Below are 16,591 nucleotides of genomic sequence, written 5' to 3' on the forward strand. Positions count from 1 at the left end.
GAGACCATTTGTTTTCCACACTCTTCTGCCTATGCCTCTATGGGTCTTTCACCCATTTTTCCAGGATCTTCTTTGCTCTCTTCCTCTCCCTTTTTTTTTTTTTTCAGTCTAGAAGTAAAAATTCCATACATTGGTATTAGCTTTATAGTTTTTTGTTTTTTTTTTAAGATTTTATTTATTTGAGAGAGAGGGCGTGCTCACGAGTCGGGGTGGTGGGGCAGAAGGAGAGGGAGAAGCAGAGAGCTGAGCAGGGAGCCCAGTGCAGGGCTCAATTCCAAGACCCTGAGATGGTGACCTGAGCTGAAGGCAGACACTTAACCAATTGAACCACCCAGGCGCCCCAGGCTTTATAGTTTTAAAAGACGCTCACAGTCATTAATAGCTTAGTATGACTTAATATGTTATTAATATATTTTCTTCATAGGATATTTGCATTCTAAAAGGGAACTCAGGAGCATCTGGCAGTGTGGGTGGTGGGGTTTGGTGAGGGGCCTTCTTTTATTTTCTTATTTGTCAATCAAGCAGACCACCATCTGATACAAGGTCAAATGATTTCAATCATTAGACAGCCAATCTTCTTTCTGCCACAGGTTTGTGTAGAGAAGGGTAGGAAACTGTAATCCTAGCCTATGGAGTATAGCAAAGTTTATGGGAATTAGAAATCTAATTAACAAAACAAATCTCTTTGGTCTCTCACAGATACCTCTCTTTCAGGTCACCATGATACTCTTCTTCAAGCTTAGATTCTGTCTTTTATCCTGAGGATGCTGAGGGCAGCACATAGAAATGTAGGAATCCTCCCATATGTTCCCAGCTGGAGGTCCTGGCAAGTCTCCCTATGAATTTCCCTAATGTATGACATTAGAATATCCCCAAACACCGGAAGCCAGTAGGCTTCACCAAACAGGAATCCCTTACCCGTTTTCCCTATGATCAGCTTTCCTGGGGCTTTCCCCCACTGTTTCTTTTCTGTGTTGGGGGTAGCTCAGCTGAGAATGTATTCAGAATTGATATTAGACCTATCTGGGGATTATTTATTGGGTAAGGATCTTTGAAAAGTTGTAGCTTTGGTATTTGGCTGCCTTTTAGAAAATGTCTCAAGCATCCTTGGTAATCTCCCTGTCTCTGACCTAGGGTTCTGTGATGTAAGAAATGTGATTACCGAGCCTGTTTTACAAACCTTATTCTCATTTCTGTTAGAATGAGTTGAAAGTTTAGGAGTAATAGCCCTAGACTAGCATTTCCCAAACTATTCCATGCATAAGTGTTCTCTGGAGACATAAAAACAGGGGAGGTGATTCCCTATGGACACATACATTTGGAAAATGTATTTGTATCAAATACATGTATTTGTTTACTTGCAGACCTTTTCAGAGCCCTTAATATGCTAGTGTGCATTATGACTCTGATACATCTAGTGGATATAACGTGTAGTGTTGCAAAAACTTTTAGACCATAAAATCCCCTCTCTCCACCCCATGCACACTACCTACTTACTAACTACAGAACTGGTATCTTGTATATACAGCTTAGAAAGTGCTAGTCTACGTATGTTTGGTTTTCTTTTATTCTCATAGGTCATCTCATTGAGGGAGAATCATCCAGCAATCGGTTTCTTGACCTGTGTCTTTCTGCATCTTCACACTCGTTACTCATCACCTAGCTGAATTACATTTTCTTTGAAAACCAGTATAGATCTAGTAATTTTTTTTTTTTCAACTGAAGCTAATCTCCTATGTGACTTGGACCACATTTTACTTCTCCATCTTGTTCCTAACTTTTTCCTTCCGCAAAGAAACTCAGTAACTTACTTCCTGACCTCACATTCTTGGCCTTTCTTTGATAAGTTAAAATATACTAAGCCCTCACTATTTTTGGCGTAGTGTGATCATTTGGTCTCTTAAAAAAATAAAAAACAGAAAAGGTTTTATTAGGGGTTGTTTAAAATCAAGTACACTATAACTGATTTTTAAAAATATGTGCTAAAAATGCTCTGCCCTGAGCTAAGAACTCCTCTTCCTTTTATCTTCTAAGAGTAGTATGGCTGGCATGGCTAATTTGTGCTGGAAAAAAATCCCACTAGACCCTCAGCCCTCCTGAGTAATGGCAGGGAATCGACCTAGACAAGGTAGGAATGATACAGAAAAGGCTGTGGGCTCAACTCGAGAGAGGAAGGTAGATGAGAGCCATCTAGTTACAACTTCTCCCGTATTCCCCTGGAAGGAGCCCATGCCGTTTGCCAGCATTTTATCTGCCAGCAGCAGATGTAAGCTCTCAAAAACAGCAGGGAGGATGTTGACTGTAACAATGCATCAAGGCTGTGGTTTGTAACCTCAATAGTAAGGCAGTTAAAACTTTTTTTTTTTTTAACAAAGACATTTTGATTGCCAAATCCATAACCATTAGCAGCTGTGGTTTGAACAGTTCTCTAGACCTAACAAGTTTTCAAACAGAAAGTTGAGTTGGTGGCTTTTGTTTCTACTTGTCTGTGTTGTGTTTGTGCTATTTATGTATCTGCCTTCAATATAGAATCTGATTTATCTGAAATCTCCAAGGTCATTGATTGTTCTGTTTCTTCTAACTAAATCCATTCCTCTCCTGCCAGCTTACTGACCCTTCACTCCATTTGATCTTATGGCTTTTATAATAGCCAAGACCCTATCTTTAAAGAACTCTGCTGAAGCAGTTCTGCTGGGTGCCTATGTAATTGACATGGGCAAGAGAATTGAAGTCTTCAGTGGGTAAGAGAGTATTACTTGTTCCTTCTCCTATAAGGGGTATCCAAGCGATACAGATCTTCAGGAAGATTTGTAAAAATCATGTGTGGACATCATTAGTTTCTATCACCATTGTGTTATCTGTAGGTCTGAGAGGTGAGAAATTAGAGAATGAAGGAGTAGTCAATATTCAAACCAGGCATTTGAAAAATGCAGGATCCCCAAATTCCCCACATTTTCCTTTTCTTTCTTTTCTTTTTTTTTTTAAAGTAAGCTCTATACCCAACATGGGGCCTGAACTCACAACCCTGAGACCAAGAGTGTATTATCTACCAACTAAGCCATCCAGGCACCCTTGCAAATTTTCTTTTAAAATATGTGAAAATGGCGGGCGCCTGGGTGGCTCAGTCGTTAAGCGTCTGCCTTCAGCTCAGGTCATGATCCCAGGGTCCTGGGATCGAGTCCCACATCGGGCTCCCTCCTCGAGGGGAAGCCTGCTTCTCCCTCTCCCACTCCCGCTGCTTGTGTTCCTGCTCTCGCTATCTCTGTCTCTGTCAAATAAATAAATGAAAAAAAATCTTAAAAAAAAAAATGTGAAAATGGGGACGCCTGGGTGGCTCATTTGGTTAAACGTCTGCCTTCAGCTCAGGTCGTGATCCTAGGGTCCTGGGATCGAGTCCCACGTCGGGCTCCCTGCTCAGCGGGGAGCCTGCTTCTCCCTCTGCCTGCCGCTCCCCCTGCTTATGCTCTCTCTCTTTCTCTGACAAATAAATAAAACCTTAAAAAAATATATGTGAAAATGTCCTCTCTGTTGTACTGAGAAAACCTGCATATTTATAAACCTAAAAATGTATATTCCTAAGGGATCATGAGGGCTGTGTCAGAGATCTAACAAAGAGGGGAACTGTGTGTCTGCCACAACTAGCCTAACCCTAGGCAGTTCTTTAAAATCACAGCTCACTTGAGTGAAACAGGGAATGTATTTTCAGAATTCTCATGAAGACTAGAATATTTACTAGAACTTTTAGGTCAGAACAGACTGTCTTTACAGTTGTTTTATAACCTTAGTGTCAAGTGCCCACATGCTGAGTTGAGGACAACCATGTATGTTTTTTAATAATCCAGAAAGCATTATACTTTCTTTTGTACTTATCCTGAACAGAGGAGGGAAATATTAACACTTGTCTATGCATTTATGTAAGTTCTTTAATGTTTAGCTTTTCATCTGAGAATGAACATATAATTCTTTTTTTTTTAAAGATTTAATTTATTTGAGAGAGAGAAAGAGAGCACAAGTGGTGGGTGAGGGGCAGAGGGAGAGGGGCAGAGAGAGAGGGAGAAGCAGATTCCCCGCTGAGTAGGGAACCTGACATGGGGCTTGATCCCAGGACCCTGGGATCATGACCTGAGCTGAAGGCAGACACTTAGCTGACTGAGCCACCAAGGTGCCCCTGAAAATGCACATTTAATTCTTAAGATTTTCTTAAGTATTATTATAAATACCTGAGTGTCTACCATAAATCAGACATTGATTTAGACACTAAAAGAAACAGAAAGGTGAATCAGCCATTGGTTCTGCCCTCAGAATGTTTGAAAGACTACTAGATAAATAAAATATGAATGTAAACAAACAAATACAAAATAAAAAGCAAGATAACTATCTTGAAAAGTGGAGTGTCTCTGAGGAATTTAAAGGAAGGAAAGGTTGCTTCCAGCTAGGAGGGATCCCAAAAGACTTTATTAAGAATATGGCTTTTGAGGGGCGCCTGAGTGGCTCAGATGGTTGGGCGTCTGCCTTTGGCTCAGGTATGATCTCCAGGTCCTGGGATCGAGCCCCACATCGGGCTCCCAGCTCAGTGGAGAGCCTGCTCCTGCTTCTCCCTCTGCCTCTGCCTCTCCCCATGCTTGTGCTCTGTCTCTCTCCCTTTCAAATGAATAAATAAAATCTTTAAAAAAAAAAAAAAAGAATATGGCTTTTGAATTAGCCTTGAAGGGTAGTAATAATAAAATCTATCACTTTTTGATCAGCTCTTATGTGCCAGACCTATGTATGTTCTAATCCCCACAACAGCTCCAAGCAAGGTATCATTACCCCTCTTTTAGGGATGAGGGAATTCAAGACTCAGTTAAAGTAACTTGAGTACTGTTAGTAAATGGTAGAATTGGGATTGCTATTCAAGTCTTCCTACTTAGTTGATTGAGAAGCATATTCCAAGGAGAGGGAGAAGTGTGAGGTGGGAAGTTATGGGCCTGTCCGGAGAATAATAGTAAACCAGTTTGTTGAGAGATGAGTATGGGTGAAGAAGAGGAAGCAGCAGCAAACAAGAATGGAAAAGTATAAGGGCGCCTGGGTGGCTCAGTCGTTAAGCGTCTGCCTTCGGCTCAGGTCATGATCCCAGGGTCCTGGGATCGAGCCCCGCATCGGGCTCCCTGCTCAGCGGGAGAGCCTGCTTCTCCCTCTCCCACTCCCCCTGCTTGTGTTCCCTCTCTCGCTGTGTCTCTCTCTGTCAAATAAATAAATAAAAAATCTTTAAAAAAAAAAAAAAAAAAAAAGAATGGAAAAGTATGTTGTGGTCCAATGGTAGATAGCTTTGAATGATAGGCTTTAGAGGTAAGACTTTTTTCTGTAGTCAGTTGTGGAATGGAGGGAGGGGTGTTTGGAACGTGATCACGGCCTTGATTTAGGAAAATGGATCTGGCTGCAATGTGGAAGATGGATTACAGTGAAGAGCCTGAAGGTGGGGAGACTAATGAGATGGCAGTCCATCTCATTGACCTCTTCCAGGGTCAAGATATTTTTAAAAGTCTGTTCTAGGCACTGTGAATTTTGTAAGACTGATGAATCACAGACCTGTACCCCTGAAACAAATAATACATTATATGTTATTAAAAATAAAAAGTCTGTTCTAGGCTAATGCCAGTGAAATTAGATAAGAGGGGGACAGATGTAAGAGGTTTTATGTAGGTAGAATCAATCATTTAATGTGACACCTTCATTTTACCTGTAAGTAAACCCAGGCTTAGTGAGAAAGTGGTCTGCTTGATCTAGAAGGAATCTGCTGTAGACTTGCTAACTTTTTGCAATCTGTTCACGGCTTCTGGATTTGTCATCTAGTCTACTGTATGAACCAGGTGGCAAATTACCTCTCTAATTTACAATTTTATTGTTCAGAATATTATATAACATACATTCAGCAAGTATTTACTATCTGTCATGTGCCACACACTGCTAAAGACTAAGCATCCAGAGTTTTAACGAGATATTCCATCTCTCTGGATCTTTAAGTCTACTAGAAGAGACTGAGACAAGAAAACCCAACCATACTAATTATCATATGAAAAAGGAATGCACAAAAGAGAGGCCCTAACTGCTAACTCATCTTGGCTGGAGGCAGGGTGGGGAGGGTTCAGGAAGCTTCTGAATAAAGGTGAGTCCTGAAAAAAGAATTTCTGTCTTCCTTTGTATACCATCCTATATCTTGTCTCTATACTTTTGTCCCCCAGGATAGTTTCTGTTCATCCTTTAAAATAGCTCAGATGTCACTCTCTCTGTAGGGTCTTCCCAGACCTCAGTCCATTTCCTCCCTGACAGGACTAATCACTTCCTTCTCCAGTCTACTGTGTTCATATTCCTATTATTGCTCTGGCAGGTGAGTTGGACAGAAAGGAACAGATGATTGAAATGTTTAGGAGGTAAATTCTATAAAACTTGGTGATTTGATTGGATATGTAAAGTGAGAGAGAGAAGTCTCAGATAAACAAGTTTCTGACTCTGGCAAGTGGGTGAATGGTAGTATCATTAGTCCAGTTGGAGTATACAAAATAAGAGAATTTTCTTTTAAGATAAATAACTTTAAATGACCTGTGGTAAAGAAAACCTATACTGTAGCAGTAAAAGAAAGATGTTCTGTAGTATGTAATCACCATACAAAAATCAATTTTTTTTTAATATTTAAAAAAACAAATTCTAGGGGTGCCTGACTGGCTTAGTTGGTAGAGCATGCAACTCTTGATCTCAGGGTTGTGAGTTCGAGCCCCACATTGGGTGTAGAGATTACTTAAAATAAAATTTTAAGAAAAAAATTTATTCCACACACAGTGTTATGATTTTTTATTTGGATAGTTTAAAAATGTTTTAATCTGTTTTGTTCTGAAAGACAAATGTCATTTTATGAAGGGGTATTGTTAATGGTTATAGCACCAGATTGCCTAACAATGATCTACCTTTGTAGGTTAACTGATGTCAAAGGATGCTCTGAGCTCTGCCTCAGAATAGTTCTCAGTTGAGTCAACCAGCCATTGGGAGATAAATTCTAAAATTGTCAGATCCCTTAAGTCAAGAGGAATTTTAGTATTCTGAGTTACTAGTCCCAACGTCAATGGTTAAGGACCTTACAATGTAGTATCTTTTAATTAAGAGCAATTTTCTTTTAGTTCTCATTAGTTTAAGTTGGAGTGAAAGCCTGCTATATGAAATTTAAGACCAAAAATAATTATCATGTATGGGTGATTCCCATTTAGGTCTTTAAGAGTAAGGGCAGAAAAGCTATGAGGTTAATTTTAGAGAAAATATACTTGCTTAGGTTCTCTTGTATATGGAGGGTCTAGCTTAGGATTCCAAAGGGCACAGAAAGCCACAGTGGAAACTTAACTGTGAGTAGGATGGGACCAGGAAACCAATGCTATATGGCTTCAACTAGATCATTTTCTGCAAATGGCTCTAAGGCCCTTAAGCTGCATGTCACTCATCACTTTTTCTTTTCACCTGGAGCAAATATGAACTCTGTAGCATTGAGCTGTAACCCCCCGTCTTTGATACTGAACACATGATTTGAATTGGGTACTAGTATGTGGGAGTTCAGCTGTCCCACACTGGGCCAGCTGGCCTGATCTTTATCCAACTCCAGTCAAATATATAGTAGTCATCTTGTCAAAGCCTCACGATCAATATGTTATTGCTGTGAGAAAACTTTTATCCTCCAGTAGAGTGTGGCCTGAGGTACTAGTTGTGTGTCCTGTGAACACCTTGAATTGCTTTGAAGGAAAATGTAAACAACTATTAGAGAACACAGTTGCTTTCAGGATATGTTTCTTTGGATCTGATGTGCTTGTAGCCTTTTTATCAGACTCATTTCCTTCTCTCTTTCTGGGTATTATCACCTCAATCTTCTTGGAGTTGGTTTTCAGCTAACTAGATTTCAGAGCCTGATTTCATGTCCTATCTAGTTCCCCAAAGTTCAAACCAAGAAAACCTTTAGCAAATATATGTGCTTTGTCAGTGAGTTCCTTCTTAACTGTTTGCTTTAGTTTTTATTTTATTTTTATTTTAAAGATTTTATTTATTTATTTGACAGAGAGAGACACAGTGAGAGAGGGAACACAAGCAGGGGAAGTAGGAGAGGGAGGAGCAGGCTCCCCGCTGAACAGGGAGCCCAACGCGGGGCTTGATCCCAGCACCCTGGGATCATGACCTGAGCCAAAGGCAGACACTTAACTGACTGAGCCACCCAGGCTCCCCTGCTTTAGTTTTTAGTCCTCTGGAGAGAGATATAAGACTTATAGGTGATCTGGGGATTTGTTGGGAAGAGCGACATTGTTTAGGAGTTACTGATCATTTCAGGACAAGGACTAAATAAATGGAGGCTTGCAGCGTTGGTGGAAGTGGCCACTTGGCTCTGAATTAGTTGTGATTGCCAAAAAACTACTAAACTTTTTTTTATCCCTTTTGAAAATGGCGAAAGAAATGTTTTCTAGATGACTGGTGAACAATTTTCCTCTGGAGAAGAAAATGGCTGTTTAGTAGTTAATTATCTGTTGTTAGACAGCTATGAAACTTATGAGCCATGAAAGAAGAGTAGGCCCAACCCTCCCTCCCACCCCCCAAGGCTGGAAACCAGGTGATAGGAGTCGTGTTTTCCTAGGCAAGAACAGCAGCAACTTCCTGAGGAATCTGTTATTGAATTTGAATGGTTGCTTGAGTTGCTATATCTTACAATTCACATTCCCTCATCTGTCTGTTGTGCTATCTCAGTGACCCTTCCTCTAGCATCCTCTCTAAATTGGATATGATATCCAAAGTTTATTCATATTATTAACAAATATGAACCTCCTTTCTCTTAATTTACTTTACTTTTTTTTTTTTTTTTAAAGATTTTTTATTTATTTGACAGAGAGAGACACAGCGAGAGAGGGAACACAAGCAGGGGGAGAGTGGGAGAGGGAGAAGCAGGCTCTCCGTCTAGCAGGGAGCCCAATGCGGGGCTTGATCCCAGGACCCTGGGATCTCGACCTGAGCCGAAGGCAGACGCTTAATGGCTGAGCCACCCAGGTGCCCCTGTTTTTGTTTTTGTTTTTTTTTAATGTAAGCTCTACACCCATGTGGGGCTTGAACACAACCCCGACATCAAGAGTTGCATGCTCTACCTACTGAGCCAGCCAGGAGCCCCTAATTTAGTTTTCTCTCCATCAGCTACATTTTAGTCTTCTGAGTCGCAGACCAAAAATCCCTTTCTTGTAAGTCACTGACTTGTTAGTGTTTAATGTGGTCCATAGTGCCTAGGCCCTAGTTGTAGAGAGTATGCTTTTTCTGGAGGTACTGAAGCTCTGCCAAACTGACTTTGCTTTAATGCATTCTACCCCTTTTCCCAATGCATAGGTCTTACTTTGCTTTTTTCTTTGCAGACTGCTTTGTTCTTCAGCTCTGTTTCTTGTAAGCCTCCTGAAATTCAGTATAAAAGCTTGGAAAAAGGGATATTCACATAAATCTTGGATTTAGATTAAAAGTTGATTTTAATGTTTATTGTGAGGCACGCACGAATGGGTCCCAGGAACCTCTTGTTGTATAATTTCATTTATCTATCATTTCCCCCATTATTTGACATTTGCTTACTCTGTTAATATATGTCAGTGTAGTTTTTTTTTTTTTTAAGATTTTATTTATTTATTTGACAGAGAGAGAGTTAGCGAGAGCAGGAACACAAGCAGGGGGAGTGGGAGAGGGAGAAGCAGGCCCCCCACAGAGCAGGGAGCCCGATGTGGGGCTTGATCCCAGGACCCCGGGATCATGACCTGAGCCGAAGGCAGACGCTTAATGGCTGAGCCACCCAGGCGCCCCTGTCAGTGTAGTTAATATTAAACATAGGGCCTTATTGGCCCACTTGCCAAGACACAAAAGTTCTAATTTAGCTTGAGGGATAACAGATTACAGGGTAGCACCTGCTCTTACCCAGAGTTATAGTCCTAAGACTATAGTTCTAACTATAGTCCTAAATTCCCAGCGTGTGCGTATTTAGCACAGTTAAGATAACCTTAATGTGGGGCGCCTGGGTGGCTCAGTCGGTTGAGCGTCTGCCTTCAGCTCAGGTCATGATCTCGGAGTCCTAGGATCGAGCCCCGCGTCAGGCTCTCTGCTCAGTGGGGAGTCTGCTTCTCCCTCTGCCTGCTGCTCCCCCTGCTTGTGCTCTCTCTCACTCTCACTCTATCTCAAATAAATAAAATCTTAAAGAAAATACTATGTCTTTAATCAACAGTTAACAAATATGACATATGCAGTGGCATTTAAAAAAAAAGATAACCTTAATGCACAAGTTGATAAATTCATTATTCTTTCATTCAACAAATATTTATTGATTGCCTGCTGTGTGCCAAGCATGATTCAAGGTGCTGAGGAGTAAACAAAACAGACAAAAATCCTTGCCTTCATGGAGCTTTCATCCTCGTAAAGGGAGGCCAAATTTAAAAATTTAGGGGCGGCTGGCTGACTCAGTTGGTAGAACGTGCAACTCTTTTTTTTTTTTTTTAAGATTTTATTTATTTATTTGAGACAGAGAGCGTGCACACAAGCAGGGGGAGGAGCAGAGGGAGAGGGAGGGGAAAGAATCTCAAGCAGACTCTTTGCTGGGTGCGGGGCTCCATCTTACCACCCTGAGATCATGACCTGAGCCAAAACCAAGAGTTGGATGCTTAAACAACTGAGCCACCTAGGCGCCCTGAGCATGCGACTCTTGATCTCCAGATTGTGAGTTTGAGCCCTATGTGGGGTGTAGAGATTACTTAAAAATAAAATATTTAAAAATTTAAATAAGTAAATTATATTGTATTAGATGACAGTAAGTGCTGTAGGAAAAAAAAGGAGGAGTTGAAAGTACAACTTTTGTGAGGAGATTCTTGCTCTGATTTTAAATAGAATGATTAGGGAAGACTTACTGCAAAGTTGACATTTAAACATTTAAACAGAGTTCTGAAGAAAGAGAGAAGCCATGTGGATATCTGGGTGGTGGCAGGGGTGGGAGCATTCCAGGAAGAGAGAATAGGCAAGTGCAAAGACCCAAGGGCAGGAACAACCTGGAAGCCAATGTGGCTGGAATGGAGTGAAAGTGGGGGTGAAAGTAGTAGGAAAAGGTGTCAGAGAGGAAATAGGGGGCCAGACTGTCCAGGAACCTGAAGGTCACGCTGAGGACTTAGGCTTTTATTCTGAATGAGATGAAAAGCCACTAGAGAGTTTTAAGTAGAGGAGTGACATGATCTGATATATATTTTTAAAATAGTTCTGGCTGCCCTGTTAAAAATAGAAAAGAGAGAGGTTAAGGGCAGAAACAGAGAGAACAATTAGGAGATTATTGTGGTAATCCAGGGAAACATGATGGCTTGGACCAGGGAAGTAGCTGTGGAGGTCTGAGGAAGTGGTGAGATGTTGGATATCCTTTCAAGGTGGAGTTAACAGGATTTCTCAGTGGGTTGGTTGTGGGCGTTTTGGCCTGAACAACTGGAAGGTTGGAATAGCTAGTAGCCTGGCTATCCATTCATTCATTATTCATTTTAAAGGGGGGGAATGGAATAAGAGAGGAACAGGTTTGGAAATGAATTCAGGACCTCTATTTTTTAAAATTTTATTTGTATTGTGATAAAATATACATAACATAAAACTTACCATTTTAACCATTTTTAAGTGTACAATTCAGTGGCATTAAATACATTAACAATGTTGTGCAACCATTGCCATTATCCATCTCCAGAACTTTTTCATCATTTCAAACAGAAATTCTGTACCCATTAAATAATAACTCCTTCTTCCTCCTCCCCACCAGCCTCTAGTAACCTCTGTTTTCTGTCTCTGTGAATTTGCTTATCCTAAGTACCTCATATAGGTACTCATCATGTAATATCTGTCCTTTTGTGTATGGTTTATTTCACTAAGTGTAATTTTTCAAGATTCATCCATGTTGTAGCATGTATCAGAATTTCTGGAATATTTTTAATATTCCACTGTGTGTATGGGCCATATTTTGTTCATTTGTCTATTGATGAACATTTGGATTGGGGAAACTATTGGGTGCTATGAACATTGGTAAACAAATATTTGAGTTCCTGCTTTCAGTTTCTTTCAGGGATATACCCATGAGTGGAATTGCTGGACATTATGGTAATTTTGTAACTCTTTGAAATTACAAAAACCAAACTGTTTTCCACAGCAGCTGTACCATTTTACATCCACACCAGCAATGCATGAGGGTTCTAATTTCTTCACATCCTTACCAACACTTGTTATTTTCCATGTTTTTTGGTTTGGTTTGGTTTTATTATGGTCATCCCATAAGCATGAACTCTAGTGCCTCATTGTGGTTTAGATTTGCATTTCCAGGACCTCATTTTTTCCCCAGTTTTATTGAGATATAATTGGCATGTAACATTGTATTAGTTCAAGATGTACAACAGAATGATTTGATATATGTATATGTTGCAAAATTATTACCTCAATAAATTTAGATAATAGCCATCACCTCTCACAGTTAAAAATTCAGGACTTTTTTTTTTTTTTTTAAAGATTTTATTTATTTATTAGGGAGAGAGAGAGAAAGCACAAGCAGAGGGAGTGGCAGGCAGAGGGAGAAGCAGGCTCCTTGCTGAGCAGGGAGCCCATGTGGGACTCAATCCCAGGACCCTGGGATCATGACCTGAGCCGAAGGCAGATGCTTAACCGACTGAGCCACCCAGGCGTCCCAGGACCTTATTTTTTAACTCTGAGACTGAAGAAAATCACTAAAGTTGTAAATGTAGAGAGAGAAGAGGTCTGAGGCCTAACCCCTGAAGCACTCCCAACATTTAAAGGATGGGGTGATGAACAGTCAGTAAATAGCAAAACCAAGAAGAGAATGATATCCTGGAAGCCAAGTGAGGAATGTGTTCAAGACGGAGGGAGAGAAGAATTCTGTCAGGTTCTACAAATAGGTCAATTAAGTTGAGAACTGAGCATTGACCATTTGATTTAGCAACATGAAAGTGAACAATGACCTTTAGTTCACCAAGAATAGTTTTGGTGAAGTGATGGGAGTGAATGCCTATTTATAATGAATTTAAGAAAAAAATAGAGGAATTTGAAGCAGGGAGCATACATAATCTTTTAGTGAATTTTGTTGTAAAGAGAATCAGAAATGGGGCAGTTGCTTGAGGAGAATGTGGGATTTGGAGAGATTTTGTTTTATGGCAGACATTACAGAAAGTATGTTTAATGGGATTGATTCAGTAGAGAGGGAACATTTATTGAGGCAGAAAAAGAGGAGAGAATGATTGAAATGGCTTGCAGTTCTGGAAAAGCAGAGCTGTGAGGTCCTGGCAGCACTGTCCTCTGCCTCAACATTCTAAGACACAGCGGGGAGAGTAGGAAAACTGAAGAGGTGTGGATTGTGACTGTTGCTGTTGTGGCCTATGTAGAATTTGGTTGAAAGATCTCAATGGCAGCCTCTGGTTTTATTCGTGCCAAAACACCTCAGCCCCAACAGCTGGAACCTACTTTTCTTTGAGTTCTAAAGATCCAGGGGATAAGGAAAGAAGAGCATTTTTCTTCTCATCTTTAGTCTTTTTTTCTCTGCTGTGAACATTTTGACCCTGCCTCTGAATATAATTGTGTCTGATACTTGATATTAAGCTATGTTTTATCAAAGTACATGCCACACCTGTCCCACACAGAAAGCCTGCCACACCTATCTCACACAGAAAGCCATGGTATGTGGGCAGGACCAAAAGATGCTAAAAATCCCTTGTTTTCTCCACAGCATTACTTACCACCTAGGACACAGTGGTCAGGTGGTCAGTAAAGAAGTTTTAACTATTTATGTTTCCACTAGTTACAAAGAAATTTTAATTTTCTTATTTTACTGAAACCTCCATTTCTACTTTCAAGCCTTAGATCTTTAGAGGACATATCTTAGCAGGTGAATAAGAATGGAAAATAAGTTTATACCTGTGATGGTATTTACTAGGAGAAAGGCTCCTTTGGTAATACCATAGCCTGTGAGTCATATTTGTCAAACATGCTAAATGCAAGACATAAAAGATAGGAAATAATGAAACAGCAAATCAGTTGGGCATTGCTAGAGAGCACTTTCTGCCAACCCTCCATTGTGCCTTAAATTGTGATTATGTGGCCAGCCTAGTCTTACTCTAGGTTCTGTGTCTGTCTTTGCAGAAGGAATACAAGTCCTAAGTATTCACACAGATTTGTGATGAGAGATCCAAAGGAAGCTTCTAAATAATTTTCAGAATTGCTCTACCAGTTACCTTTTCACCCTAAGTAAGTCTGGAATGCATCCAGCAAAACAGCTTTTGCATGTTCATACCTTTCAGAATGAATCATCTTCCTTCCTTTTAGTGAAAGAAGGGCTCTGTTGACTATTTCTGGCAGAATTTCCACAAATGTTCTATTTTTCTTAAACCTTCCAGTGTTTCACTCAAGTTAACCTGGGGTGCCCAGTGTTCCCAAAGGAGACCTCTGAATCTCCCAACTCTCAGTCATTTATGTTAAAAGAACAGTCTGTCCTAATTCTTCTGGGAAAATATCAGGTATCCTTTTTTAAAGAAGTTGTTCCCATTCATTATAGGAAGTCAGAAATGGCAGGCAATAGACTGCATAAGAGTACCGCGCTAAGGCCTGGGGAAAGGGAAGGTTTGTTTTTGCTTGTTGAGCATAATCCTCTTTACCTGACTGAAATGAAGAGTGCTATCATCAGAATGTTGAGGTGAAATCTGGGACATCCTTTGATCTCCCTGAAATTCAAAATCTGTCCCAACTAGTCTGAACTTGTTATTTTTATATTTCGCAGTATCCAGACATGAGTCAAGAATCTGATTCTCCATTTGTTTTCATCTGTACAAATCCCCAGGAAATGATTGTGAAGTTTCCTATTAAAGGAAATCCAAAAATCTGTAAGTCACAAGCTTTGATGGTCTAATTTTCTTTTCTTTCTTTTCTTTCTTTTTGTCTTATGTATCACTTGTTTAAAACTTTAAAATCCAGGGGCGCCTGGGTGGCTCAGTCGTTAAGCATCTGCCTTCGGCTCAGGTCATGATCCCAGGGTCCTGGGATCGAGCCCCACATCGGGCTCCCTGCTCAGTGGGAAGCCTGCTTCTCCCTCTCCCACTCCCCCTGCTTGTGTTCCTGCTCTCACTCTCTCTATCTCTGTCAAATAAATAAATAAATAAAAATCTTTAAAAAAAAAAAACAACTTTAAAATCGGGGCGCCTGGGTGGCTCAGTCGTTAAGTGTCTGCCTTCGGCTCAGGTCATGATCCCAGGGTCCTGGGATCGAGCCCTGCATCGGTCTCCCTGCTCGGCGGGAAGCCTGCTTCTCCCTCTCCCACTCCCCCTGCTTGTGCTCCTGCTCTCACTATCTCTCTCTCTCTGTCAAATAAATAAACAAAATCTTAAAAAAAAAAAATTAAAAAAAAAATAATAAAACTTTAAAATCTTCTCTTCTTACCCTGTTCTATGGCATCTCAAGCTTTGGAGGATTAATATAATTATATTTATTGATAACTTTGATGTTAACTATAGCATAGCCTTTCCAAAGTGTATGTTGATCCACAATTATTGGCATGCTAGTGAATCACTCTAAACTTCCATTTAAGGGGTGCCTGGGTGGCTCAGTTGGTTAAGCGACTGCCTTTGGCTCAGGTCATGATCCTGGAGTCCCTGGATCGAGTCCCGCATCAGGCTCCCTGCTCGGCAGGGAGTCTGCTTCTCCCTCTGACCCTCCGCCCTCTCATGTGCTCTCTCTTTCATTCTCTCTCTCTCAAATAAATAAATAAAATCTTAAAAAAATAAATAAACTTCCATTTAAGACCCCATTACATTTAAAGATTTATTTATTCATTGAGAGAGAGAGAGAGATAGCATGCACGAGCAGGGGGAGGGGCACAGGGAGAGAGAAAGAAAGAATCCCAAGCAGACTCCCCTCTGAGCCCCGGGCCCCGGGACACGGGGCTCCATCTCATGACCCTGAGCTCATGACCTGAGTCGAAACCAAGAGTCGGATGCTTAACCACCTGAGCCACCCAGGTGCCCGCAGACCCCATTACATTTAAAATCCTTATTTGTCAGCCAACAGAGTATGCTTTGCTCCACTGCACTACTCATTAAAGGAAGTAGTAAGCCAACGCCAATGGCAATAATGACATTTATTCATTGTTCCTCAGTATTCAATCCAAGAATAAGACTTTAGTTTGTGTCTGTTTTTTAGTGTTTTGGAGGCTCCACTTCCCACTTTTCCTGTGGGTACTGGTTCCTAGAGCTCTGCCCTAGCCTTTTTGCTTTTCATTCTCTTTTTGAAACCTCTTGATTTATTTTTCTATAACTTTTGCTTTATGTATTTGTGATTATAGACCCTCTGCATATTCACTTCTTAATCACTTTTTGTTGACTTTATTTTTTTCAACTTCCAGCTCTTCTTCAACTCCCACCTTCTCTTCTTCTTTGTAGTCCTACCATAGCCTCTTCTGTTTCAAAGAAATCTCGGGAAACACATAGTGGTGTCCTCTCTGCCTAGCTTATTTTTCTTTTTTTTAAGATTTTATTTATTTATTTGAGAGAGAGAATGAGAT

At 40.5% G+C, this 16,591-nt stretch overlaps 1 protein-coding gene across 3 annotated transcripts in view; it reads left to right on the forward strand.

Annotated features, from left to right (window-relative positions):
- TRIP4 (thyroid hormone receptor interactor 4) overlaps positions 1-16,591 on the forward strand; it is a 69,426-nt gene that overhangs the window by 41,529 nt on the left and 11,306 nt on the right. The window contains exons 12-13 of one of the 3 annotated variants that reach the window (XR_004301010.1): positions 14,182-14,286; positions 14,816-14,898. The exons of 1 other annotated variant lie outside the window; for it this stretch is intronic. Coding sequence is in view for 1 of the 2 variants with exons in the window: in XM_032417227.1 (XP_032273118.1) it covers positions 14,816-14,918 (103 nt within the window). In the remaining variant the exon portion in view is untranslated. Of the gene's footprint in view, positions 1-14,181; positions 14,287-14,815; positions 14,919-16,591 lie in introns of those variants that run through there. One more of the 3 variants, XM_032417227.1, reaches the window with a different exon arrangement.

This window comes from Phoca vitulina, unplaced genomic scaffold (assembly GCF_004348235.1).
Source record: "Phoca vitulina isolate PV1807 unplaced genomic scaffold, GSC_HSeal_1.0 scaffold20, whole genome shotgun sequence".
NCBI classification, from domain to species: domain Eukaryota; kingdom Metazoa; phylum Chordata; class Mammalia; order Carnivora; family Phocidae; genus Phoca; species Phoca vitulina.